Source organism: Nylanderia fulva, unplaced genomic scaffold, assembly GCF_048542155.1.
Source record: "Nylanderia fulva isolate GAGA-0341 unplaced genomic scaffold, ASM4854215v1 Scaffold16, whole genome shotgun sequence".
Classification (NCBI taxonomy): Eukaryota; Metazoa; Arthropoda; class Insecta; order Hymenoptera; family Formicidae; genus Nylanderia; species Nylanderia fulva.
The window spans coordinates 201927-229119 of record NW_028189835.1 but is presented as its reverse complement, the minus strand read 5'-3'; the positions used below and the strand labels follow the sequence as shown (position 1 = coordinate 229119).

At 32.8% G+C, this 27193-nt stretch overlaps 4 protein-coding genes and 1 long non-coding RNA gene across 10 annotated transcripts; 3 read left to right on the top strand and 2 right to left on the bottom strand.

Moving 5' to 3' along the window:
- Positions 1-3729: 3729 nt before the first annotated feature.
- Girdin (protein girdin) lies at positions 3730-11740 on the bottom strand. Of its 2 annotated transcripts, XR_003821802.2 has the most exons (24): positions 11164-11740; positions 10985-11067; positions 10548-10857; positions 10363-10476; positions 10066-10250; positions 9705-9786; positions 9462-9640; positions 9252-9378; positions 9043-9166; positions 8632-8966; positions 8261-8542; positions 8070-8176; positions 7796-7987; positions 7570-7702; positions 7298-7480; positions 6847-7134; positions 6541-6741; positions 6307-6452; positions 6066-6158; positions 5891-5954; positions 5593-5701; positions 5406-5506; positions 4931-5296; positions 3730-4171 (listed from the first exon to the last, which is right to left on the bottom strand). XR_003821802.2 is itself a non-coding variant. In XM_029317795.2 (23 exons), exons 1-23 carry the CDS (start codon positions 11218-11220, stop codon positions 5036-5038), a joined length of 3756 nt encoding a protein of 1251 aa, XP_029173628.1. In that variant the 5' UTR covers positions 11221-11740; the 3' UTR covers positions 3730-5035. The 2 variants fall into 2 exon arrangements, 1 of the variants encoding a protein (XP_029173628.1); XM_029317795.2 differs by having other exon boundaries at positions 3730-5296.
- Positions 11741-12537: 797 nt separating this feature from the next.
- Det (baculoviral IAP repeat containing deterin) lies at positions 12538-13687 on the top strand. Its single transcript, XM_029317804.2, has 4 exons — positions 12538-12722; positions 12942-13142; positions 13241-13361; positions 13452-13687. The coding sequence occupies exons 1-4, from the start codon at positions 12697-12699 to the stop codon at positions 13566-13568; spliced, it is 465 nt and encodes a 154-aa protein (XP_029173637.1). The 5' UTR covers positions 12538-12696; the 3' UTR covers positions 13569-13687.
- LOC146723912 (uncharacterized) lies at positions 13040-13569 on the bottom strand. Its single transcript, XR_014924304.1, has 2 exons — positions 13362-13569; positions 13040-13224 (listed from the first exon to the last, which is right to left on the bottom strand). It is a non-coding gene; the product is annotated as an uncharacterized LOC146723912 (long non-coding RNA).
- A 401-nt stretch (positions 13688-14088) lies between the features above and the next one.
- Positions 14089-15299, top strand: LOC114942396 (exosome complex component MTR3). The gene is made up of 4 exons (XM_029317740.2): positions 14089-14310; positions 14397-14650; positions 14754-14900; positions 14982-15299. The coding sequence occupies exons 1-4, from the start codon at positions 14163-14165 to the stop codon at positions 15279-15281; spliced, it is 849 nt and encodes a 282-aa protein (XP_029173573.1). The 5' UTR covers positions 14089-14162; the 3' UTR covers positions 15282-15299.
- Positions 15300-16007: 708 nt separating this feature from the next.
- Crag (DENN domain-containing protein Crag) lies at positions 16008-26499 on the top strand. Of its 5 annotated transcripts, XM_085480725.1 has the most exons (21): positions 16009-16211; positions 16520-16793; positions 16923-17714; positions 17826-18422; positions 18560-19146; positions 19259-19499; positions 19565-19835; positions 19959-20050; positions 20139-20389; positions 20468-20638; positions 20721-20849; positions 20999-21245; positions 21331-21484; positions 21763-21966; positions 22323-22550; positions 22971-23066; positions 23229-23476; positions 23554-23815; positions 23898-24302; positions 24521-24690; positions 24833-26499. In XM_085480725.1, the coding sequence occupies exons 3-21, from the start codon at positions 17384-17386 to the stop codon at positions 24967-24969; spliced, it is 4821 nt and encodes a 1606-aa protein (XP_085336851.1). In that variant the 5' UTR covers positions 16009-16211; positions 16520-16793; positions 16923-17383; the 3' UTR covers positions 24970-26499. The 5 variants fall into 5 exon arrangements, with proteins under 5 accessions (XP_085336853.1, XP_085336855.1, XP_085336851.1 ...); XM_085480727.1 differs by having other exon boundaries at positions 16008-16793; positions 22341-22550; XM_085480726.1 differs by having other exon boundaries at positions 16009-16793; positions 18563-19146.
- The last annotated feature ends 694 nt before the right edge of the window (positions 26500-27193 follow it).

Below are 27193 nucleotides of genomic sequence, written 5' to 3'. Positions count from 1 at the left end.
CTGTCATAAAAACGCGCCCCCTGCCTGCCTCGTGACGGCGGGAAACGACTGACGAGGGGATGGAACGATGGGAAGGGCGCGTCGTAAAAACCTATCTTCCCTCTGCGCAACACCCTTAGCCGCTATGCACCGTGCAATCCCTGCGAAATACACGCCTGCCTCCTTTACGTATCTGTACGCACGTGGAGAAACCGACATTTTTGCAGGGTGGTACCCCAATTCCTCCACGGGGAACACCATGTGGCTCCCCGTAAAATTCATGTCCTACCCCTAGAGTCTTCCTTCTCGCTCTCTCCTCCCTTCTGCGTTGCATGCCTTGGCATTTGAACGTTAAAATTGAAGGGTTAATAGGAGAAATTGCCCCAGCAAACACCGATATATAATTGTTACGTTACTATAATAAAACGGAATATAACAGGTAATATAACGTGTACGTTACATCTAACATCCATGTTAGTTGTAATTTCTCACTCATAGATGTAACATTTTAATATAACATATATTACATTGTAGTTATATTGTAATTATATACCAAATAGCACATTGATGTATTGATAAGTCAGTGCTATCTTGGGATATAATGACAATATAACTACAATGTAATATATGTAATATTAAAAATGTTACATCTATGAATGGGAAATTACAACTAACATATACGTTACATGTAACATGCTTGAGTATATAACATTTATATACTGTGTTTGCTGAGCAGAAACAAGCCCAGCAAACACCGATATATAATTGTTACATTGCTATAATAAAACGGAATATAACAGGTAATATAACGTGTACGTTACATCCATGTTAGTTGTAATTTCCCACTCATAGATGTAACATTTTAATATAACATATATTACGTTGTAGTTATATTGTAATTATATACCAAATAGCACATTGATGTATTGATAAGTCAGTGCTATCTTGGGATACAATGACAATATAACTAAAATGTAATAGATGTAATATTAAAAATATTACATCTATGAGTGGGAAATTACAACTAACATATACGTTACATGTAACATGCTTAAGTATATAACATTTATATACTGTGTTTGCTGGGCTCAGCAAACACCGATATATAATTGTTACATTGCTATAATAAAACGGAATATAACAGGTAATATAACGTGTACGTTACATGTAACATCCATGTTAGTTGTAATTTCTCACTCATAGATGTAACATTTTAATATAACATATATTACGTTGTAGTTATATTGTAATTATATACCAAATAGCACATTGATGTATTGATAAGTCAGTGCTATCTTGGGATACAATGACAATATAACTACAATGTAATATATGTAATATTAAAAATATTACATCTATGAGTGAGAAATTACAACTAACATATACGTTACATGTAACATGCTTAAGTATATAACATTTATATACTGTGTTTGCTGAGGCGATACAAAAGATTTGTCTGGATAATCCTCGCTCCTTCGAGATATAATGCCAAGGCTGATAGAGTTTGAAAACTGCAATCATATTGAAATATAAATAAAAAGAACATTTCTCGTTATAAAATGTTACATGTATCGAATGTGTACATCTCTCTAATAGAACAACTTTCGCATCTTTTAAGAATGTATATATAGTTACAGATTTTATATACACATTCAATAGTAATTATTGATACAATTTAAAATTTATAAAGCATATTCTGTATTCTTTGATCAATTGGTTTCCACTGAGATTATTAAGCTGTCACTTCAAAAGTGACTTAAAAAATACCTATATCGCAAAATTTGTTATCAAAAGTTTATCTCTCTCTCTCTCTTTCTTTCTCTTCTTTCGTTCTCCAAGTTTGCAATAACACATTAAATTAAAAGAGTCCTAAAATTTTCGAGGAATCTCAGTTTTCCCTGAAAAATATAGATTTCTCTCCTTCTCTCTCAACTCTTTCTTTGAACCATCCTTCATCGCTTCTCACTACCGCGGATTGTTCTTTTTCCTCCTTCGTCGACATCACTGCGATTCTTTTTGCCGCCACCCCCTGCTCTCTCTCTCTCTCTCTCTTATTTTTGCCCTCTCCCGCCTTTTCCCTCCCGTCCATCCCGATACGTTTTCTCCTCTCCGTACCCTTCCCCATTCCCACAGCCTTTCTCCGGACCGGGGTAGGAAAAGCGCGAGAGACTTTTATTTTCGCACGTAGAAAAAGCAAGGCGGAAAGGGAGGTTTTGCCGGCAGACCGTTACTGCGAGGCGGACGTTTTTTGCGACAGCTTCGTAATCCGTGAAAGGGTGAGAGAGCGCCGCGCCGGTAGAAACCAAAGGCGTCGCGACGCTGGCTCCGACTCTGCCTCTGGCTTGCTCGCTTATTCGCGATTTGCATACAGCGATGCCGATTGCGCGTGCATTACGCGAGCTCGATGTTACCGTTCATTCAATCATTTCACTCCTTTTCTCTCTCTTTAGGGCATTGCTCCATTATTCAAACAATAGCGACAAAGACATCATTTTACGTGACAGAAATCTACGCAAAAATGCAAAATTAAATTTTTGAGTAACAAAATATTATTTTATCTACGTATATCTCTATAAACTTTATTTTATTTTTCCTCTGAATGTAAAAAATATTAATTTATGTATAGAAATATTTTTGAGCGGTACAATATTGTAACAAAATTATCCATTTCTTTTTCAATATGAAAAAATAATATATAAAATAAAAATTATATAAAAAAAAAATATATATATATATATATATATATATGTACACAATGCTAAATGTGCGACATGAATACGGGCCAGAAGAGAGAAAAAAGTGCATAGAACGTGCTTAACGAAGGAACATAGTTCCTTGGCTAGAAAATATGCAAATTTACAGGAGGAGCCTGAGAAACACTTGGAAAGGGTCGCGCAATGGACAATTTTTTGACCAAAGCGTACTAATGCTAATAGCAGAAAAACCGGCAAAAAACGAAGGGGATAGGCAACCGGTGAACATTACTATGCGTGAGATTCTCGACTGAAATGCCATAGATGATCGCAGCTGTTTTATTTCTCGCGGAAGTCACGCAGGATCGAGATACCCTAATGATAATTTTATTTCGAGATTCTAACATTTTTTTCAACAGACAATTCTCATCGAGAATACGGAATAAATTATCGTGTGAATCAACAATCGCAAATTAAAGACGACGGCTTTAATATATAGGGGATTATATAATAAATATATAGTTATTAAATAGTCTAAATATGCCAAAATTATCACTATCAATTACTAATTCATCGTTATTATCAATTCCTGCCTAATTCAAAAATTTGTAAGCTGTTGCTATGTATATTTTTCCGAAAGATTTCTAAAATATATTTCTAGAAATAATTAGCCATCTTATCATATCTTATAAACAAGGCATATTTTATAATTATCATACCGTTGTTCGGCACGAAAAAAATTTCAGTATTGTTACTGTCCAAAAAAGTAAAACTCTTTCATTATAAGATAAAGATGTTAAAGTTTTTCTTTTCTAGAAAATATATTTCAGAATCGTACCTACAACGTTTTCTCGACTATGTCACGCTATGTTTGATAACTCTTAACTCTGCTCTTAATACTATTGTTATAGGAAGCGACCCGATCGTTTCAAATCATATGTTAATTTAATTAAAATATATAGGATGTACTTGGTATAATGTTCATTATCGATCACCATGTGCCGCAATCGATATTTCATTTATCAATATCTTAATTTTACGAAAGAAGCAAGAATACTTTGGTATCATCTTAAATGATCCTTTTATTTAACATGCGATATAACGAAATTGTTATTACAAGTCACGTACCGATATTATATTTTATTCTGCATAGGAAGACGCATTAGAAAATAATACTCGACAATGGCAAGAACGGACGTTATTCAATATGTTCAATCGATGAATTATATATTTTAGTTACATTCTATTGCGTGTAAAATCGCGCAATAAAATTTTAAGACACGGAAAATGTATATATACTACCTATATGTATAAAACACACACAATTATTATAAAAATATAAGTTATCAAAACGTAAAAAATAATCTAGCAGCACTTATTATGTATATGTATATATTGTAATAAAAGTCGAAGAGGTAATCAGTGTAATTGTAAAAATTAATGCACACTTATACTACTTATTTTCAGTACAAATTCTTGTCTACTACTAGTCTTGGCGTCTACAAAAAAAAAGAGAATAATTTTACCTTATATTTCTAAAATCTTATCAACGGCAGATAGGTGTGCAATGTACATATTAAGTAGTGTTTTATCAATTTTAGCAATGTACATATTAAAAAACCTTATTAAGCATATACGAGTACCGTATATGTATAAATACGTAAAAATAGAACCAATTAATCATTAAATGAAATCGAGCACACTATTGTTAATTATTGTAAATTTGTTATTTTATATATTGGCAGTCATTCACGAAAATGATTCATAAATGTTTGAACAACAAGTTACATTTCTTCCAATTTCTCTTCTATTCATAAGAGAAAGAAAGAGAGAATAAAAAGAGTAATATTTGTTATCATAGTCTTAATAAGATTTGGATTAAAAATAAATAAGATTAAGCAGAAATACATTACACGAAAAATTCTTAAATTACACGTCAATGAAATTAACATATCTTCAACTTATCTTAACAAACAGCTTTTTAGGAACTCGTATTAGCGCTCTATTCTTAAATTTATTTAATAATTTTGGAAGCAATGCATCTAATTATAGTTCTAATCATCTAATTATAGGTAGTTTATTTACTAGAAAAACATTACTTAGAAGAAATAATTCTTTAGTCTCATAATACTTTCTGATGTTTTTGCGATACTTTTGAACAAATACTCGTGTAGCTTTTATTCGTTATAGCATACAAAACGTATGTAATTAAATTAACAAGGAAAAATATGGATCAAAATAGGAAAAAAAATACTTACGTACATTTCCTTGTGAATGAGAATATACATATGAAAATACTTTATACATTGTTTCCCTCTTTCCGTCTCCAACATCTCAATGGAAGGATGAAAGGCAGTGGGAATTTATACACAACCGTATTCGTACCATATTGGACTTCCGGTCTTTGGTTCTTTGTCAACGGAGGCTTCCGCGAGTACTTCATCCCGCGTCGCGTCCTTTATCGGAGTACTGCTGACGTTTTTGGATTCGTTTATGACCGCCGATACTTTATTATAGATCAAAAAGGGCCGTGACTCAACTTGCGTTTCCGATTTTGCATTCGTCTCCATCTGTACAGCGTCGTTTCCTTGCTCCTGGAAGGGTTCGCTAAGTATCCTGTCCGTCTGCATTATAATAATTATCTTAATAATGCTATATTCAATGCGACAGATTTTATGATTATTATACAATTATTGCAAAACAGTAACAGTTGTTATTGATATTGTTCCTTACGGGTAAAGAAGCAGATGATGGCGGAGAATCGTCATTATAGTATACTGTTCTTCTGGTACCAGCTTGTCCAAGTGCATCTGATCCGAAAACTCTACTCGGCCCTACAATTGCATAAACTATATTATTGGTACTGTGTGGCTTCATTAAAATCATTGAATTAAATATTTCATTTTGACAAATTATTTACCGGGTAAACGGTAATCGTCAGTACTCGCATCGGAATCATTCCAGCCTGTATCTGACTCGTACGTTTTACTATCCGATTGTTTGGGATCTTCAGCCCACGAGCGTCGATTCTAATAAACATGTTTTACAATTCTTTTTTTTTATTTATCCATTTAAGAATAATATATTTTTTAACAAATAGATATTAAATAGTGGTCAATAAAATTTAAAATGTGAATGGAATTGTGTAAGATCAATAAATATAAAGTAAAACATAAATATTAAGCAAATAAATAATCATTATAGTTATTTATATTCACCTTATTAAGAAGCTCCGATCCAGCTTTCTTGACTCTACGAACTAAACTGGCCCCGAAACCTTTTCTATTTTAGAAATATATATACAAGTTACTACAGGGAAAAATTGTATCTTGTATATAATTTAAAGAAAAGATATATAAATTATATATAAAATAAAATATTTACTAAACGTACTTTTTGGTAGTGCAACTGTTCAATTGTCTATAATGCTCCATAATCTTGTCCTCCAACTTTTCTTTTTGTCTATACAAATGATTAACTTTATCCCTGCAACACACGAATCGATATTTTTTAAACATTGCGAAATAAAGAAAATAAATAATGCAAATTGGAGAATAAAAATGATTGTAAATAAAATGTAAAAATTTGGAATATTAACTTTTGTATATAATACCAACTAAACCATTATACTAACGCAAATAATTTTTCTTCCATATGATAATGCTCTTTATCTTGAAGCGAATGCGTTAAAAGTTCGTGGTATTGCGCAAATAATGAACTTATATGCTCCATTAAGGAACGTCTATCATTATCCAATCCGGAATTCATTTCTAAAAGCATCTGAAAAAAAATATACATTTGACGTTTTTCACAAGGCAAATCAATTTTGCTTTGTATGTTCGTATGACATAATTATATATGTACATACATCACATCGTTCATTAAGATTATTGACTTCTATCTTCAAATCCGAACATTGTTCATCTTTGACGCTAAGTTGGCCTTGCATTTCCGTTTGCTTTAGACTCAAGCGATTCGTCTCGATTTTATTCTTTCTGTAATCATCTTGCAAACTCCTATACTCTGCTTTTAATCTTTCACTTGCAGTGTACAGATTTCTAAAGTCGTCCTAAAATATTTGTGCAATTACAGTCCATGTACATACATTTACATTAATGAAACAAAGTATACATGCAAAATCGAACAATGCATTTCAGACATTTAAAATAAGTACCTTCAACTTTGAATGCTCTCCTCGTAAATTATTTAAGCTCTTTGTGTTATTAATCAAAGCTTCCCGTTCAGATTGCAATGTTTCACTTTTCGCTTCTAGTTGCTCGTAAGTCTCGCGCAACGTCCTGATTTCATTCTTTACATCTCTTAAATTCGATTTAAGGGCATCCCGTTCACGACGTAAATTCTCATATTCGTTATTTAATTGTTCGTGTAATGATTGCAAAGTATTCTGATCATGAAGTAGCGCGGAATATACATACTGTTGCGTGCTGCGTTCTTTCAAAAGCTAAACGTGTACAATTACAGATAAAAATCATATAAATATGCAGATTATTACAAACGCAATACAAGAAATAAGAATAAAAATGATACAAAAATTAAGTAAAACGGAATATAAATAAATTGGAATATAAATAAATTGGAATATAAATAAATTGGAATATAAATACCTCTTCTTTTTCCGCGACAAGCTGTGAATTTGCCAATTGTAAAGCGGTATGTTGTGCGGTTAATGAATTGCTTTGTGATTGTAACGTTGTTATGTGAACTTCAAGTTTTGCATTTTCAGACAATAACTGCTCCATTGCCGTTTGAGACAGAGACCACTTTGTTTGCACCTGTTCCAATTCTCGCTGAAAATAAATAATAAAATATAATGTAATAAAGTACTAATTGCGTAAATTAATGTAATAGCTTTTATATCTTTAGAATGTAAATATACCCGTATTTCCATCATAGTTTCCAAATCGCTTTCCTTGTCGGAATTGGTGGTCGATTCAGACGTCGTTTTCTCACTGCTCTCTGATATAAATGATTTTTTAACGTGATTTATTACTTCTGGTATTTGGGCAATTCTATAACACACAATCAAATTTGTACACATAATATAGATTGTAACAAAAGGAAAAAAGAATCTCTTTTCACATAAAATTATATTTTATCCATACTTTTCCAATATAGTCTCCAACGGTTGGGATAACAATATATTATCACTAAGGCCAAGTTTCTCTAGAACTGTATACAACTGTTGATTGTTTAATTTTTCTGCTACGAGATTAGACTGAAGTATCTCTAAAGTTTCTCTGTCAATTGCAGCTCGTGAATCAAGCTCTTTGCTAGATTGTTCAATTTCTTGCAATCTAAAATGAAAGTCATTTCATAATATTCACTATATTATTAAATATAACAATTTATAAAAATGATAAATCTCTTCAAACATACCTTGATATTTGTGTAAGACAATCCTGTAATTCCTGTTCAAGTTGCAAGACTTTTCTCTCCAAAACTTCTATTGTATTTGTTGCTTTATCTAAAGCTACATCTTTTTCCTAAAATAAAATACAAAAAATTATTTATACACAAGCATATGTATACTATACTTATGGGGTATAGCATGTACAGTTAATATTTACTTCAATCATTTCCCTGTATTTGTAAATGTCACGTTGTGCTGTGTCTTTCTCTTTTTCTATTGTTGTTAATCTCGATTCAAGATCAAGGCACTTGGATTTAATATCATTAGCACTGTTTTCAATTACTTTCAACTTTTCAACTTTTTGATTTGTCATTTCCAGAGTACGTTCCAATTCGTCAGCGCGTCGTTGTACACTCTCTAATAATAATTGAACACGTTGCTTCTCTTTCACTGCTATATCATAATTTTTTTCCAATTCCATCATTTTTGTATGATGAGTCTAAAGATGGTAAAGAAAAAATAATAACATAAATTTATCATTACTGAAACAAAAGATTTAGAAAAGTATAAGTTTTAATTTTAACGTACTTGGATTTCTTGTTGTTGTTTCTCAAAAGAAGTTCGTTGATTTTTTAAGGTATTTTGAAGTTTTTTATTTTCTTCTAATGCTTGCTTGCAGACCAATTCCAAATCGGAATTTTGTTGTGTAAGTCTTTCTTTATTATCATTTAATGATTCAATCTTCAATGAAAGTTTCTTTATTTCTTTTTCCAACTCCAAAATGCGAGACGAATTTTCATAAAACGAACTTTCTTTTAATGAATCGATCAAAGTGTTTAAACGACGATTTTCTAATTCTAATTTTAATGCTCGCGTCTGAGCATTACTTGTTAGTTGTTCAGACAGTCTATTATCATCGTGCACTAAACAAATTAATCATATTTAGCCTTATTTATTAAAAATAATGATAATAATGTTTTGTTATTCTGTAATAAATACCTGGTTCTTCAGAATCGCTAGATCCTGCTAATGCAGCCTCACTAGCAGCAGCTTTTGTCAATTGATGCAATTGTGTATTTTCTTCAACAAGTTCTTGATATTTTTCTTTATCAGCAGCACGTTCCTAAAAATTATTTTTAATTTATTATTAATTCTATGTATTTCTCTATTAGGCTTATAATATTGCACAATTTTCTGAAACTTCTTACCAATGCCATATCATTAAGTAACTGTTTATATTTAATAATTTCAGATTCAAGCTCTAATACTTTGTCTGTCCTATTTCTTGATGAACTTAATTGTTCCTCAAGCATTTCTCTAGTCTCCATTAAAACTCTTAAATACATACAATAAACATTTTGTAGCAATTATTTTACTTATATTGTTGAAATATTATAAGAATAATGTAAATATATTACCTATTGTCTTCACGTAATTCTTCTATCCGAGTTTTATAAAATTCAATATCTGTGAGTTTTTCTCTATACCGTGCTACTTCAATTTCTAAACGATCCGCTCTATCTGCTCTTTCAATTACAGCATCCAATTCATCCCTGTACGATTTAGCAGTACGAGCTTCATGCATCAGTTCTTGGTGCTAAAATTATATACTTTATACATATAGATTTCTCCACTATAAAAATTTATTTAATATACATTACCTCTTGTCTTAGTTTTGTAAGTAATGCTTTATTATGCTCCAATTCTTCCTTACATTCAAGTAAAGCTTCCGTTTTTTCCTCCCTATAAAATTTTTATATAAGTATTAAAAAGTTATAACAGTATACAATATTGAGAGACATGTGCAATTTAATTATATCACCGCATCATGCATGATCAAACAGAGATCTAGACATTTTCATTGAAAATTATTTTTTTCAAAAAATACAATCAATTAAAAACATTTATTCTATATTTTTTCATATTTTGTAAAAAATTACTTTCTTGCTAATTATATCAAAATTTAATATATAAACGCCTTAATCAGATAAAAAGAAAAAATATTTTGAAAGACACACATACAATTCTTGGCGCTGTTTCCGAACTTTAGATTTCCAGTCAGCCAATTCCGCATAATGATGATTATCTTCTCTTTCTGCTTTGGTGACAGGATGAGATTGTTGCGTCTTACTCATTTCTTCAGATTCCGCACTGATAGAGGAGTCATTTCTTTCAACACTATCATCTAGCGCTGCATCTCTCCATTTCTATTTTAGTTGTATGTAATTGTAATAAACAATTATAGAGATGCTTTCTTAAAAACATGAATAAAAGAGTCATCCATTACAAGCAATTATAAGATTGAGACAAATAATATACCTCTCGATATAAATTCAATTCTTGGAGCCATTTTTTAATTTGGACAAACAGATAACCCATGTTAGCATTTTCCATGCCATCTTGTGTAATGACTATATCTTGATGATCTGTAACCTAAACATATTAAATCACAAAAATTAATATATTATCATCTATAAATTTTATTAATGATATTTATACTGCACCTGTTTAATGCACTCCACTATTGCAAGTTGCATGTCAACATGTAGTGTTTTTATCTTGGTAATAAATTTTTCCTTATTTGGACATTGGACAGCACATCCAAGAAGTAGCAACAGCAACAATTTCATATCTGCTATATACAATTCCGGTTCCTTTCCTAAATTTGAAATGTCTGGTAATTTTAAAATTAAGTGATCCAATTCCTCTTCATAAAATTGCTTCATATTTTGTACTATAGTCTTCAAGTTTTTTGTTCGAACAACAGGATTGCCATTGGAAGGCACTACTTCGTCGTGCAGTGGTTCTGGATTGCTGATGAATAACAAAAACAGATTTTATTTTTTGAGAATTATATCATTTTAATATCTTAATATAATCGCAACTGCGTGTATATAAGCTAAACAACTAACAATTCAATCTTTTTACTGCATTCACTTACATTTGCAGAAAGACACTGTGCAACAAAGCACCATCCACTAAATCTTCATAATTTATATTGGGATCTTCCAGACAGCTGACAAACTATCGAGACAAAAATATGCGAATGTGTCATGTAATATAATCGAATCGATACTTAAATATACACTCTCATTGTATCGAGAGTTCATCCAAACTTACCCAGGTGACCAACGGCCCGGTCAAAAAATCGTCAATCTCCGAGGAAGCCATCTTCATATTTCGTACAGAATAATCGTACAGTTATCATTTGATAATTTCGTTGATATATTTTTTCTTCCGAACACAGTGATGCAAAAAATCGGAGCTGTCAAAAAATCGTCAAAATCAGCTCTTGACGTTTCCCCTCCGTAAACTCGTCCGTAAACGCGATATTCGCTCCCGCGATTCGTCGCAATCGAGATAAGAAATTTCTCCGGATTTATTCGTTGTTGATCGTCCGCGAGTGCCGAACGGTTTAAATCGCTGCGGAATCACAGCGGCGGCAAGCGACCGCAATCAGCTGGGGAGGATCATCGCGCCTTCAATTTCGTCACATTCGCGCGGAAAGAACGCATTTTGTGCTTTCTCAATCGAGACGACGCTGACTTTCGCTCAGGAACGAACAGCACGTCCGCCGATACGAGAGAAAAATCGGCGGTTTTGACAGTTGTTCGTTTTCACAACAAAGCAACAATAATCGCGAATGAGGGGGATGAGCGTCGCGCAAACTCCATCAATGGATCGGTCGAAAGTCTGTTCGAACGACATGCGTGAACGCGTACGACCTACATGAAGCTAGCCGACAAAAATTATAAAATATGATTATTTTCACTTTTTCTGAATATATTTCGTTTGTAAATCGTTTGTGATCGATTGTGAGTCTGTTTTTAACGTTTGTGACAATTAATAATTTTTTTAATCGTGAAGTTATATAGCCGACACTTTTTAGTAATAAACAGATTTTGTAATAACTAACAATTGTAATCGATAGGAAATCGTTTGTGATTTACAAATATATCAATATAATTGTTTGTGAGTTAATAATTTCTTTATTATTTGCAATAATTTTATAATTATAGTGCGCATGCGCAAAGTACTAGGGCTCTAGCTAATAGCGCGTACTTTATCATACTTTACAACTTGTAAATTAATATTATTTTATAAATAAATAATACTTATCTAATATATCCTTGTGTTATTCTTGTTATTATATAATTCCTTAAATAATTCTCGTTTGTTAAAAAGTGTCGGCTAACTTTACGATTTAAAAAAAATTACAAAAAACCTAATTTGTCACAAACGATTTACAAACGAAATATATTCAGAAAAAATGAAAACAATCGTATTTTATCATTTTTGTCGGCTAGTTTCACGTAGGTACGCGTACGTGTTTAGAAATTCGTGGTGGCGTTCCAAAATTTACTCCTTGACGCTCGACCAATCAGGACGAAGGAACTCTAGTTACTTTCCGTCCGATTCCAATCTTCACATCATGCGCGATGCCGATTGGTTGACGTTTCGAAAACTCGTGCTTTCGAACGCGGCCAATTGTAAATGAAAACAAGATTGACATTGACAATTTAAATTTTCAGTTTGTTTCAGCGTCAGACACATACATATGCGAATTTTACTTCCACGAATATAAAATAAGGATATTTATCAGGACTTTTTGTACACATTTTGTTTGTAATTAATAGCGAATATTCGAGCGATATGGATAAAGAGAATCTGTTAATACCGTAAGTTAATATTTGTAAATAAGTAAGATTTGTGAAGTAAAAGAGCAAATCGAAACATCTTGTGTATCTTTTCATCTCTGCTCGTAATTTGCGAATTGCATTCAAATCACGATTTACAGATTATAGATGTTACAAACTTAGCAAATGTTCAAAACAAAATTGCCAAAATTAGGTTAGGTAACTTTACTTGAAATAATTTAATTTAATTTTTATCTTTAGAGACCCTACATCTTTCTTTTGGAAACAAAACAGAATAAAAACATTCAATAGCTGGCCTTTAAAAGCATCCGACAAGTGTAATGCTAAAAGTATGGCTGCTGCTGGATTTTATGTTATCGGAGACAACAATGAACCAGATCTGGTTGAATGTTTTATTTGTGGAAAACAACTCGATGGCTGGGAAGCACACGATGATCCATGGTCAGTTACATGCAATTAAATAATTTTGCATATCATATTCATCGCCTGGTGTTATTCCTTTTGTAATAAGCATTCTAAAATTCTATGGTAATTTATAGGAATGAACATATAAAACATTCATCAAACTGCACCTTTGTAAAATTGAATAAGGAGAATGAAATGGAATGGACGGTGCATGAAATGTATGATTTATATAAAAAATATCAAATAAAAAGATACGTAAGTACAATTGTACATCTGTGAGTCAGCTCCAATTATCAGCTTCTATTTAATTTGCTCAATATTTAATGTTGTATATCTGTTTTATAGATGGATGAATTAAATAAAAAAATTGTTGCATTGAAAGACGAAGCTGCAAAATCAAAAAGTGACCTATTAGCTACATATAAAATATCACGAAAAAATAAAAAAAGCAATGGTAGCTAATAACTCGACTATATTAATTTTATACATAATATGATAAAAACATCTTTTTGCATGAACAATGTGTTGTTTTTCAATTTATTAAATTTGTATTTCATAAATAATAAATTTATTATAATTAATATATATCGTAATATTGTATAATTATCTTGAAATCGATTTTACTCCCAAACACACACATACATATATATATATATATATATATAGGATGTTCAAATCTATCGAATAAAGCATTTTCTATTTTTATCAACAAAAATATCGAGGAATTGATCATTTCTAAGCAATGAAATCAAAGATTTTTTTTAATTGGAAGGATTTTTTGTAAGTGTTAACAAAATGTATAAAAACATTTAATATATCTATGTATATAGTAAAAATCTTATTTATTATACACATATTTTTTCTATTTAAAAAATGTATATCAATGTACTTTTGCAAGTTGAAAGATATTAAAAATGTAATAAATAGACTCTCTAAAGCACCAGAAATGGTCAAGAAATTGACAGGTGACTACATATGAAACACCCTCTATATTGTCCTATATACAGTCTGTTGTTCTATTTTTACACGTGCATCCTGTTGCAATCCATATACATAATGCCGACTGATCAGAAACGCATCAATGGACCAGAAGCTTCTGTTCCATATGATATTTATATCCATTCGGAATTAAAGGACAAAGGGATACAATTTAATGCTCCAAAAAGACATGACGGCCGGTCAAATGACGAGCTTAGAAATATATGTAAGGTTATGTGATTAAAGTTATGGATTAATCCACAAGTTCAATTTTTTTTTAGAGAAAATTTAAAATGAAAATTTTGTCGGCAGTTTTAAAAATAGGTATAGTTAGCCAGGCTAAAGGTTCCGCATACATCGAAATGGGCAATACCAAAGTCATCTGCTCGGTATTCGATCCTAGAGAAGTGCCTAATAAAACTGGTTATTGCGTGCAAGGGGAATTATTTTGTGAATTCAAATTTGCACCCTTCTCTCATCGCAAACGGAAACTGTATCAGCAAGATGCCGAAGAGAAGGAATATAGTTTAATATTGCAAAGAGCTTTGGAACCAGCTGTGTGTTTGGTATGTTTTTCACACACTTTTAAAACAATACTTGTAAAATCGATAATTGACTGATAATTTAAAAATGCACTTATATAATTACTCACCATTATCTCTATTTTAGCAAGAGTTTCCCAATTTCCAAGTTGACGTTTATGCAACAGTTCTTGATAATGGTGGGTCTGCATTAGCTGCGGCGATAATGGCAGCTAGTTTAGCCTTAGCAAACGCTGGTGTGCCAATGTTTGGTTTAGTCACTGCGTCCACTATAGTGAGTTAATTAGTGTATTGTGTATTAATTTTAATTTGATATAATCTGTGCGGCTAAGAAATGTCTTATTTACCTCTCCAGGGCATATACGATCACACGTATTTAGTGGATCCAACAGACAAGGAAGAAACTACGTGTTGTACAAAATCTGTATCAGGCACAGTTCACGATCATGGGATTATAATACAGGCTGCTCTTTCACAACACGGCCAAGTTTCTGAAATGTTTGTAGTAGGAAGTATCGATACAGATACCATTGTACATTCCATGGATATTTTAAACAAGGCTCACAAAGATATAAGTCCCTTGTTGGAACAGTGTCTTGTAAAGACCGTGTTCAAAGCATTTCGCCCAAAAATTAAAAAAGCAGATACAAAATAAAGAAGATATAGTATTGAAGTTGCCATGAAATTATATTTCCTATTATAATTGTATGAATGGAACTCGGTCATTTTTTAAACTTACTATTATAACTTTTTAAAGCAGTATTTGAGATGTAATTTTTATTTTGCATTTTTTTTTTTTTATATATATTTTTTATATTTAAAATGCAACTAATTGTAAGCGACATTTATTCTCTCAAAGATTTTCTTAATTATTCCATTCTATATTTTTTTTATCTTTTTTCTTCCAAAATTAGAATGCACATCTATATTTCATCTAAAATACAAATGGTGCAACTCCAATATATATATTTTTAAGTGATAGATTATTGTCAAGCAGAGAAGACATTTGTAAAAAAGATATGAGAGAATAAAGTAAAAATTCTATTACATTTGTTTTACACTACTGCGTTAAAGAATATTGTGGAAAAAAACAAAGTTTTCATATACATTATATTATAATTTATTAAATTACATTATAATTTAAAGAAGGTCAAATAATCTCGAACGAAAACTTTTAATTGGTTCCCTGAAGCAAGAATAATTTATATGCGATTAGCGCAGTAGTATCCGCCGATAAACAATTGACCCGTGGCATTCGAAAGTCTTTATTTACATCTATTTATCCCCGGCGATTCGAAATGACGAGGATACTCATTAAAATGTGTTGAATAGGAAAAAAAGAGAAGGAAAAAAGAGGCAGGTAGAGGACGGGAGGAAAAAAACGGAGCATGACGCACTTGGCGGCGCATGCGACAGCGACTCGCAGTCGTCGGTAATGGTCATCAGTGATGCATCGCGACGCGGCCAATACACTTTAATTTCAGACATAAGCGCGTAACAATTATCCGCTCTCGCGGAATCGTCCGGGAGTCGTCGCCTCGCGATCGTCGGCCATTTTGCCAGCCGTAAGGAAAAAGGAAACTAGGTATGGCCATCTGACATTCTACCTACACGCCAATTCCTGCGACAAGTTCGTCCGACAACGCGACTTTGCACGGCGAAAACAACAACGCAGTTACGAAGCGCGTCGACTCGGTGTTTACGTCGGGAGCGAGACAAGGATCGTCTCACTCGCGCGTTCTTTCTTCGCCAGTCATGGCAGTCATGCGAGTCGCGCGACAACCGAGAACGAGTGCATTTGTGCATAATCGTCGCGTGTGACGTCTAACCTATACGGCTCCGTTTCGTAAGAGAGTACGAGAGAGTGAAAATTCCGCCCTTCTTTCGTTTCAGGACAAATATGCGATCGACCGATTTGACAGGTGTTGACAGCGAGTGAACAGAAAAAGCGCGCACGAGAGCGAAAGCGAGAGATTACGCCGGCGTTTTGCGACAAGATTTTCTTGTATGTACACAACGCACACACCGTCTCTCTTTATTTACAAATCAAACTACTCGCTTGTATAAACGTCAACGATGCACGACGACCGAGTGCTCGGAATTATGCGAAAAATTGCATCCGCTCTGAGCGAAATTCAACAATAATCAATGCGATTTGTATGAGAAGGTATATTTGTACGCTTTCTTTTGTACGACGGGATTCTATATTTGTATGCTGCATGAGACGTTTACTCGATAAGAAATTTAAATAATCTCTGCTATGCGACTCTGACCAAGTTTTATTCGTATATTTAAGCAATAACACACAGCGAGGCCGAAAGAATACTCCACTCCACTGCAACGGAGACACACCAATGGATAGCTGAAATATTTTTATAAGATTATAAGCTCATAAAGAAGAGAGAGAGAGAGAGAGAAAGAGCGTACAGTGCTGGCAGATTATAATGTTTCATATGTAATAATATTATTAAGGCGTTACGTAGAAAGTTGATTATCCAGATTGTTGCAGCATAGAAAGGGGAATACTTTTGATAACGTGCCAGTGAATCCTGAGCGAGAGATCGCACGTTGAGTGCCACATGTATACTAGAGTGGTTCGAGAACAATCAACTTTGTGCCATGTACAGAAATAATATTTGTATCTGCCGAAATTAATATATCTGTTATATCTGCGGTATGAGATGTACGGAGGATAAAGCCTGACCCGAAGGCTGTTACGTACTCTGATATAATACGTCTGCATCGTTCATCAAAAATATGGACGAGAGAAGAGTAGCGGATTATTTTGTTATCGCTGGTTTACCCGGTCAAGATGATGAGTTTAGCGAGGATATTAATGACAGTAATGATAAACTGGAGGATTGGTGTCAGGAAGGCACTCATCTCAAAGACATGCACATGCCACCTCCTATCACAGATCTTGCCGTAATATTTCCCGCTCTCGGCGAATATTGTCCCGAGGGATATACATTATTGGAACAATCCGTATCAGGTTTCCCGGCCGATTTGAATCACGGGAGTTTACGAACAAACGAGTGTTACTTATGTTACAGAAGAGGACGAGACAAACCTCCTTTGGTTGATATTGGTAAGGAAAAAAGGGATACATTTTAGAAAATAGGAATTATGAAATCAACATTAAAAGAAGCAATATAGTAAACTCTAGATATGTTAAATTTATATATTTTATTCTTCGTAGGTGTAATATACGATGGAAAAGAACGTATTATGCAAGATGCTGAAATGGTGTTGGAGACTCCTAAAGGCCATGTGGCAAACGTAAATAATTCTACTTCAAAAATTTTTGTAACCTACAGACGAGCGAGTCGAAAGATGCCTTGCAATTCTCTCGTTGTTACTGACATATGCGTTATCTTGGCAAATAAAGGGGAGAGCCCTCCACATGCATTCTGTGTCATCAATAAGAATTTGAACAAAGGAATGCTAGGCAGCGATGTATTTTTGTGCTACAAAAAGTCCATGAATCGCGCTAATTTGATATCATTTAAGCCAGCAATACTCTACAAATATCCTACAGCTGATTACAATAGTTTTGTCTTTCCGAATTCTGTCGCCATGTTTTGTCTACCGATGGGTGCGACTATAGAATGTTGGCCTAAAGTAGCGTGTAAACCTAAACCAGTATTCTCGACATTTGTCTTAACAGGCGATGCTGCTCAAAAAATGTATGGCTCAGCGATAACGTTTTACGAGGAGCTTCAACTGGAAACAGACACATCAAATTGTAAAAATAATCAAGAAATCATGGATACAGTCGAGAATAATAAAAATAATGGTACTAATGTATTTCACAATCTTAATTTTCAAATCTCTTGACTTTTCTCTATAATTGATTGTTATATCTAATATGGAAAGTAAGGAATATTTTTTCTTAAATTTTATATTTTATTACATGTATATTTTTTGTTTCAGCAGATAGTATAGAAGTGATAACCAAAAATAAGTCACAAAAAATAAAATTATTCAAGAGATCTGGTATACTTAAGAAGCTCAGTATACTGCAATTGGAAAAGTTGCAATACACAGATTCTGCGAGCCAATCGCTGAATATTAGTAAATCTATATGTATACTGTCCCATTGGCCGTTTTTCGACACGTTCGAAAAGTTTCTAGTTTTTCTGCATAGCATGGTGAACGGTAAACCGCAAAGTGTACCGATTGAAAAGTACATTTCATATTTTTTATGCGATATACCATTCCCGAGCCCGCAGCGTCCGAGAATCTTGGTACAACTCAGCAGTCGAGACAGATTGATCTTGACGCAACCGGAGGATTCGGCTCTGCCTAGATCAGGCGCTAGTTTCAGGCAACTGCTGATAAACTTGGGACCTGACAATTGTTTATTAATACTATTATTAATATTAACCGAGCAGAAAATACTGGTTCATTCCTTACGTCCGGATGTACTTACTTCAGTGAGCGAAGCTATCGCTATGATTTTGTTTCCTTTTAAATGGCAATGCCCTTATATACCATTGTGTCCTCTAGGATTAGCAGAGGTAATGCATATACATATACACACACATTTTTATATTGTTTCTTTTCAATGTTTGATTATAAATGTAAAAAATTTGTAATGGTAATTATTAAGATTTACATACACATTTACAGGTACTGCATGCACCATTACCATTTCTGATTGGCGTGGATTCAAGATTCTTTGATTTATATGATCCTCCCTCTGATGTCAACTGTGTAAATTTGGATACCAATAACATAGCAATATGTGAAGACAAAAAATATTTAAATGTAAAATTATTACCTAAGAAAGCAGCTAGGCAGCTCAGAAATTGGTTGGAGATGTTGTCCTCAAAAATAATCTCGTGGGGAAAAACTAATTGTTCCCAAAAAGGTATATTATTATTAATTTATATTTCCTTTTTTTTATTTATTGATATTTATTTATTATGCTTTCAGATAGGGGCGACGAAGATTTTAGTGTGGACAGAGAGTTTCAACAAAAACGAAAAGAGCAAGCTTTAGAACTTGAAATACAGGATGCTTTCTTAAGATTTATGGCAACAATTCTCAAAGGATACCGAAGTTTTTTGGTACCAATTACAAAAGCACCTACTGTAGGGACGACAGATTCGACAAGTTTATTTAATTTTCAAGCGTTTTTAAGAACTCGCGATAAAGCCCACGCTAAATTTTACTCCATGCTCGTCAAAACGCAAATATTTGCCAGGTGAATAAATTTACACTTTTCTTTTCAATTTTATAATCACGCACACATTCACACACACACAAAATATCGTGTAATTGCTAGGTATAATTTTTATTTTATTCTAATAAAAGAATAAATTTACAGATTTATAGAAGAAAGAAGTTTTGTTTCTGATATGGATATGGCAGGATTAGCATTTTTCGATGAGTGTACAGAACGAGTTGAGGAAGAAAATGGTATGAATAAATTAATACATATTTTTCTATATTATTAAAGTGTATGTAATATGGAAAAATGGTTTTTTATTTCTTGTTAAATTTTTAGTAATTCTTTTGGAACTGGATGAATCTCAACACAGCGAACGTACAGTATTTATACCTCCACCTGAAGCAGGAACGAATCAAACACCAATAATATATAAATTGTTCAAATTGAACCCGGATCTAATGAGGCCTCAAAAGAACTTTTCTTTGAAGAATCCATCTTTAAGTGCCTTTAGTATGGTACCTGGGAGTCCTATGGCTCGTAGAACAAAGCATGAAATCAAAGTTGCTCAAAGGATGGCTAGAAAACAAGTAAATAAAACGATATATTATAATAAAACATTTATCTTACACGCAGTTAATAAAATTTGCTATTGTGTATTTATACAGGCTGCGATGCCTGACAGATGGGGTAGATGTTTGCTTGGTACATGTTATAGTCTTTGGTTCTTACATTTACCAGCCATGTTGCAAGTTTCCAATCAACCCGCTGCAATTTTGCATCAAGCTTACGAATTATTAGTTAAAATGCAAAAATTACGTCTCGATCCTATGGAAGAGGTATGTGAAAACTTTGAATTATAGATCAGTAATAATTAAATAGTTCAAGAAAAACATTGATGTATTTAAATATACATTTTAGGTATGCTACAGAGTTATGATGCAACTTTGTGGTGTATATGGTCAACCAGTTTTAGCTGTAAAGTTACTGTTTCATATGAAACGAAGCGGCGTACAACCTAACGCTTTAACATATGGATTTTACAACAAGGTAAACTATTAGTTATAACTTAAATTAAACTAATAAATATAAGATATCTGTCAAAATGTAAATTTCCACAGTTATGTAAAATTAGTAAAGAATTTTCTTTATGTTAAAATATCATTAAAATTTTAATATTTCTTTATATGTTAAAATAGGCTGTTCTCGAAGCAACATGGCCTTCCGATATGACAAATTCGAGTCAACTGATGTGGAACAAGTTGCGAAATGTCATTGTCGGCGCAGCGTTATTTAAAAAGGCTGGGAAGAAGAGCGCTAGAAGACGATTGAGTTCCAATGCAGATTTTTTAACTACCGATAAGACTGAAGGCATGGAACATGCTTTTTCTCGGTCTAGTCTCGACAGTTCCCATTCTCAAGACACTGAAGCTGCGCATAGTGATTGTGAGTTTATTTTATTCATTTTTTGTTTTTTTACATGCAACTTTACCAGTTTTCTGCTAAATAACGATCTCCCTTCATTCGGCAGCCACTAAAGGCAGTTCTGTATCAGATTTACCTGGATTCGGATCATTTGATTTGAAAGCTAAAGCTCTTCTTCGGCAGAATAGTATTGTAAAAGACCAAGCGACATTGAGTATGTTACAATCGGACGAATTGGAACGGGCACCTAGTAATCCAAGGTATCTTATATGTTCACTATTCACTAGGATTTGTGAACGTTAGTCTCGCTCTCAGGTTTGCTCAAGTCGCTGAAATCGCTTGTTTTTCTTTTATAGATTATATACATCATATTATTTTACTAGTATTACGATAGTAAATGCAAGAGAGAGTATATTTATTGTATAGAATATTTGTTACAGAAATTTTATGTAATAATTAATCTGCGTGTATGTGTTGAATATCTTACAGTGCTAATTTGCATGTATAGGCTTATGTAGACGTAATATTTTTTACGTAGGCTAACGCGCAGTGTTGAATCACCATTAAAAAGTCCCGTACGCACACCAGTTACGGAAAATGACCCATTGGGTGCTCTCATTAATGACGAAACACCGATTGTGTCACCTTCCGAGGAGAATGATTCAAATTGCTCAACAAGTACTTTAACTGTTTTAAATAATACGACTGAAGAGAGACCAGGAGGGCCGCTTTTATTTAGAAGGTATGATATATAACTTGTATCTGCATGTAAAACATTGAATTTATATATATTGATACAAATATTTAGATAAAAGATAAAAAAAAGTGAAATTTAGAAATAAATATAGAGTCAAATTATGGCAACAAATACTTTTTCAAAAAGAAAAAAAACATAAGATTATAATTCTCACAGTTACATCTAATGGGAAACTGTTACTGGTGATGAAAATAATCACGAGTACTTGCACACTAAAAGTATATTTCCTTTTTGTAAAGACTAGCTGCGTTAATCATGCTTCATAATTTTTAAATACGTATATATCATTTCATTCCATATATTTAATTTTAAACACAAAAAGCATTCTAATGTGTTTACAGCAACATTCTCCCACGTAGTGCGACCTTTCATCAAGCAGTAGATGAAAGTGGCATGACAGTGGGTGGACATTTACAGAGAAGCGAGACAATGCCTCACTCTGTGGCGCAACAAGGTGAACAGGAGAGAGAAAAGGAGAGACTAGAAATAAGCAGTCTTTGGTCTCAAAATAAGGATAGTGTAACATCCAGCCTCTCTAGCTTAGGATCTAGTCTTAAACTTAGTTTTGGGTAAGATATTTGCGAGATATTTAATTTAAAAACATGCACCGTTTGTAGTTAAATAATAATTTGCACAGTGTGCATTGTCTCTTCATTCCTCCAAAATGTGGATATATGCTCAAGATGCCATTATACTTAATATTTTGTAAATATAGAAGAAAGAAAAAGTATAACTGTCTTGCATAAAAAGTACATAAATGAATCATACTTTTATTTTTGTTATATAAATATCTACTTTTTTTTTAACAAAATATATAATGCAAATTGCATAATCAATGCACGTGAAAATTACGAATATATACATATATAATAACGTCTCTGATAATTAAATATTTTTTTAATCCCATTGATGGAGGAACGATGCGTTATTTTCGTTTATTTATTGTTTTGCATGCGCATTTGTGTTTTTATTTTATACGTTAAATGTAGACGATACTCCACGGGTGGATTGGCGTTTGCTAAAAATAAGGATTTAATATCATCGAATCAACTTATTGAATCTCTTAGTCTCTCCAGTTATATCAGGTATGTAATGTAAATAGCTGCATAGATGCTTATTCGATATGCGTTCTATTTTTCTATGTCTCTTTTTATTGTTATAGAATTGTTCATTTATAATAGTCACACAAATTAATTTTCCTCTGATCGTGCGTTCTCGATTCTATAAAGCATAAATTCTTCTTTTAGCCCATCAAGCTTAACAGGAAAAAAATCCAACGAAATAATACTTGGTGGTCTGAATAGCTTGAAATCTGCTGCAACAACTGTCGTCAAAAAATTCGACGAGATAAAAGAGGCCATCTCAGCGACGAGTACACCAGTAAAAAATAAGGAACGTGAACAAAAAATAGCTTATGGAATATCACACGAATCTTTAGATTCTCTTACCGATGGATCTTTACAAGATCGAAACGAAACTTCCATGAGAGCAGCTGGTTTGTAATAAAAATTACACAAACGATGAACACATTATATATTTATATTTTGCAATAATATTCATTTTTTTAAACAGGTGATGGAGGAAATTTAGATTTGTGTTCATTATACGAACTCACAGAGTGTCTGTATCCAAAGGGCACTAGAGAGTTGGAGGAACGTCTTGCCATTGAGCTTGTGCTTTCCAGTGCCAGTAGATGCCATCATTGCGCCGCTATCCTATACGATGAAGAAATAATGGCTGGTTGGCAACCAGAAGATTCCAATTTAAATACAGTTTGTCAGTATTGCGATAAGGCTACTGTACCTCTTCTTACAGTTACAATATTAGATTACAGGTAAAAAACCATATTATAAGCGTCCTTATCCTTTCATAATTATTAAAAGAATTGAGAATAATATTAACATTTATTTATGCAGATGTGAAGCGAGCGAAAAAAATAACGATCCTTTAATGGGAGCATTGGTGGAATTGCTAGATCAACCGAAGGAATCGAAGGAACCGATAACGGTACCTTATCTAAACCCATTAGTTCTGAGAAAAGAATTGGAGAGCGTGCTAAGTCAAGAGGGGGATGCCTGTCTCACTAAGCATAAGTTTATTCAGGAACATCCGATAGTATATTGGAATCTGATTTGGTACTTTGAAAGAATTAATTTAACAAGCCATCTACCTGATCTCTGGTTGAATAACGATAAGAATTCAGAACTTCAAAGAACTGTAGGATTGGTGGGTGTCAGAACAATGTGGGACAATGAACGATTACATATGGATCGTTTGCCTATGTATCTCCAATGGAAATTAAATTCTACAGAGGATAGAACGTAAGTTTTCAATAGATTGTCTTTCAAATTACTAATTAGTAAACACAATATAGTAGTTGGTTAATTAAATTAAAAAATATCTATATATTGACTTTTTTTATGAATTAAAGGAGAAATTAAAACAATAATTATCTGGATTATTAAATAATTGTACCTTTTTTTTTAATAAGTAAATATACAAAATAATTGTCATTTTATTAATTTTGTTTTATTTCTAGATTGATGCAAGCAGTGATAACATATGTCCGTTGCAACGACTTAGCAGAACCTATAATAAGAGTGGCCTTAGAAAGAAGTAAACATCAAACAGGCGATCATCCATTTTCTATATATAGGGATATTCTGTTTTTGGCATTTATTGTATTGGGCAGAACGAATATTGACCAAGGTGGGTATAATCTTTTAAAAAATTATGTAAAGCTTTTGACTAAATAACTGATCTAATTATTGAGTCTAATTATTTATCAAGTTTGATTGTAGCATATTAATTTCAATTTCTATAACAATAATAATGATCATCATTCTTACAGGCGTATTCGATAGAGAATACAGTTTATCTCTAGAGAAATTCTCTGAAAATGAGGAGAAATTATTGCATAAAATTGACGCTCCACCAACGATGATGTCGGTATATTGCAGGCATTATTTTAAGCAATTAAATGTTTGAGAAACACGAACAGCCGTGAATAGTTCTGAAGAAAAGTTATTCCTTTCGAAGCATCGGAGGAAGAGTGCGATGTTGCGCGAATAGTGAATGCTTGTAAGTACGAGCATTTATAGCTCTATTTTCAAAATTGTGTGCACGAGAGAAACGAATTACGTGCATAAAGAACGATGTTCGAATCAGGCGTTGTTAAAATACGTTTCATCGCGTGTCGAAATGTCTGACATAATATCTTGTAATGTCATTGACATTTCTTCTACACGTTGAAGGTTTATCTTTAACACGAAAATTGTTAATGTTATTAATGATGATTTACATTCGAGCTACAACGCCACTTCTTGGAGCGCGCCAATTACGATCGATATCGTGCGAATCGATTCTTCTTTTTTTCTTTTCTTCATAAAGTTCTGCTTACCCGCTGACGTCCGTAATAGATCATAGATATTGTCTTTGCTTGCGCAAAAATATGTATAATCGGACCATTCGAGCTTATCAAATTCTCCAAGTGGACGACACGCACGCACGCGAAAATTGATAGACGAATAGTTATCGGATCGGTTGCATCAACAACATTTCACACAGTTAGCTGAATTTTCTTATCTTATTTGTGTCGCGGTGAGAAAGGCTGTGATCTAGGAAGAGATGGAGAATTACTGATCGTAATTGGCCGCCAAGAATTATTGATGCTATCGATCTCGAAATCAGGTCAGTGCAATATCGAGTTGAATAATAATAATTTTTAACTAATATCGTACATCTCTTCATATGTTTAACACAATTGTTTTTAATGATTAATGACTTTTTTCCTTGTTTTAATCAATTCGATCGCGTATGCCTCTGATTTTAATTCGCGCGGCGCATCAGCAATATCTAAGAGTACAATGTTAAAAAGTATTAAGTACCAAAGATGTTATATGGACTGTAAAAGCGACTGCAAGTTCAATTGCAACTGCAAATTCCCTCCAGGTGTGCTGTAACCTTAAATACGTTTCAGTTCGATGAGTGAGGAGAAAAAACTGTCACGTGTGGATGTAAAAAAACAAACGAGCATCTAATATACTATTTTTTTTATCGCAAAAAGAGAAAGAACAAAATATCGCGTGGCGAAACGCAGTATTCTTTCCTTGTACTCTTAGATAGAAACAATTGTTTATCGCACGACGAACACAGTATAAATATCGTTTCTCTACTCGTTCCAGGTGAAAAGTGCTCTTCGCAAGGGCGTGGCGTTAAACTCGATTGCTTATCCTCAGAGCAAATACTTAGTGTGTGAGAGTGAATATTTTTATGAATTTTAGACATTTAAAGCATTTGTAATAGTTTAGCGTGATAGTTTAATTAGGTGACATTCTGTCCACAATTTATTCAAAACGGAATAATGAGATTATTTGTCGCAAGGAGACTCATTAACACAGTCTTTCACAATGTCGTGCACTTTTCACCCTGGACATTGCAGATGAATGTATGTTCATTCGATCCAATACTATGAATGTAGATTACGAGAATAAAGTCAGTTGAGGTATTTTACAGAAATTGTTTGTTTCACTTTACAATTCATCTTTAGAGGGAGTATTGACTTAAACAAAACTTCTTTAAATCTAATAATGTGAATATTATTCATTTCATTTATTTAAATGAATTCTTCATTAGATAATTTTAAATCAAAATACATATCCAATGTTTGTGCTATAAACAATACTATAAACAAATCAACAAAATATAAAAAAAAATATTGTAAAGTGAATAGTAAATTGTAAGTCAATTATACTATTATTTCATATTTATATTATTAACATATTTTGTATCTTTTACAAAGAGATTTTAATTGCATTAAAGATGTTGAAAAATATCAACATTATTTCATGTAAAATCAGATTTAGGACAAGTAACAAATATATTGCTGCGCGATAATTATAAAACTGAAGCATCGTAAAAATTTCAAGAAACAAATAATATGCTTTGTTATATCACAATAACATGCATTTCAGATTTATCGTAATATTAACTGCTGTGTAGAATATTTATTCAAAAATCTTGATAACTTTTTAGTATTTGGTTTTTTTTTTTTTTTTTTTTAGTTTAACGCGTCGCCAACCGGTACAGTATATATTTATTTACAGTATCTTGAACAATTAGGTTAAGTGATACATATATATTCGTGACCGAAGCATTATGTTCTTCGTTTTTATCGGCAGCAATTACGCATGTAAATCGTGCAAAAGTATAA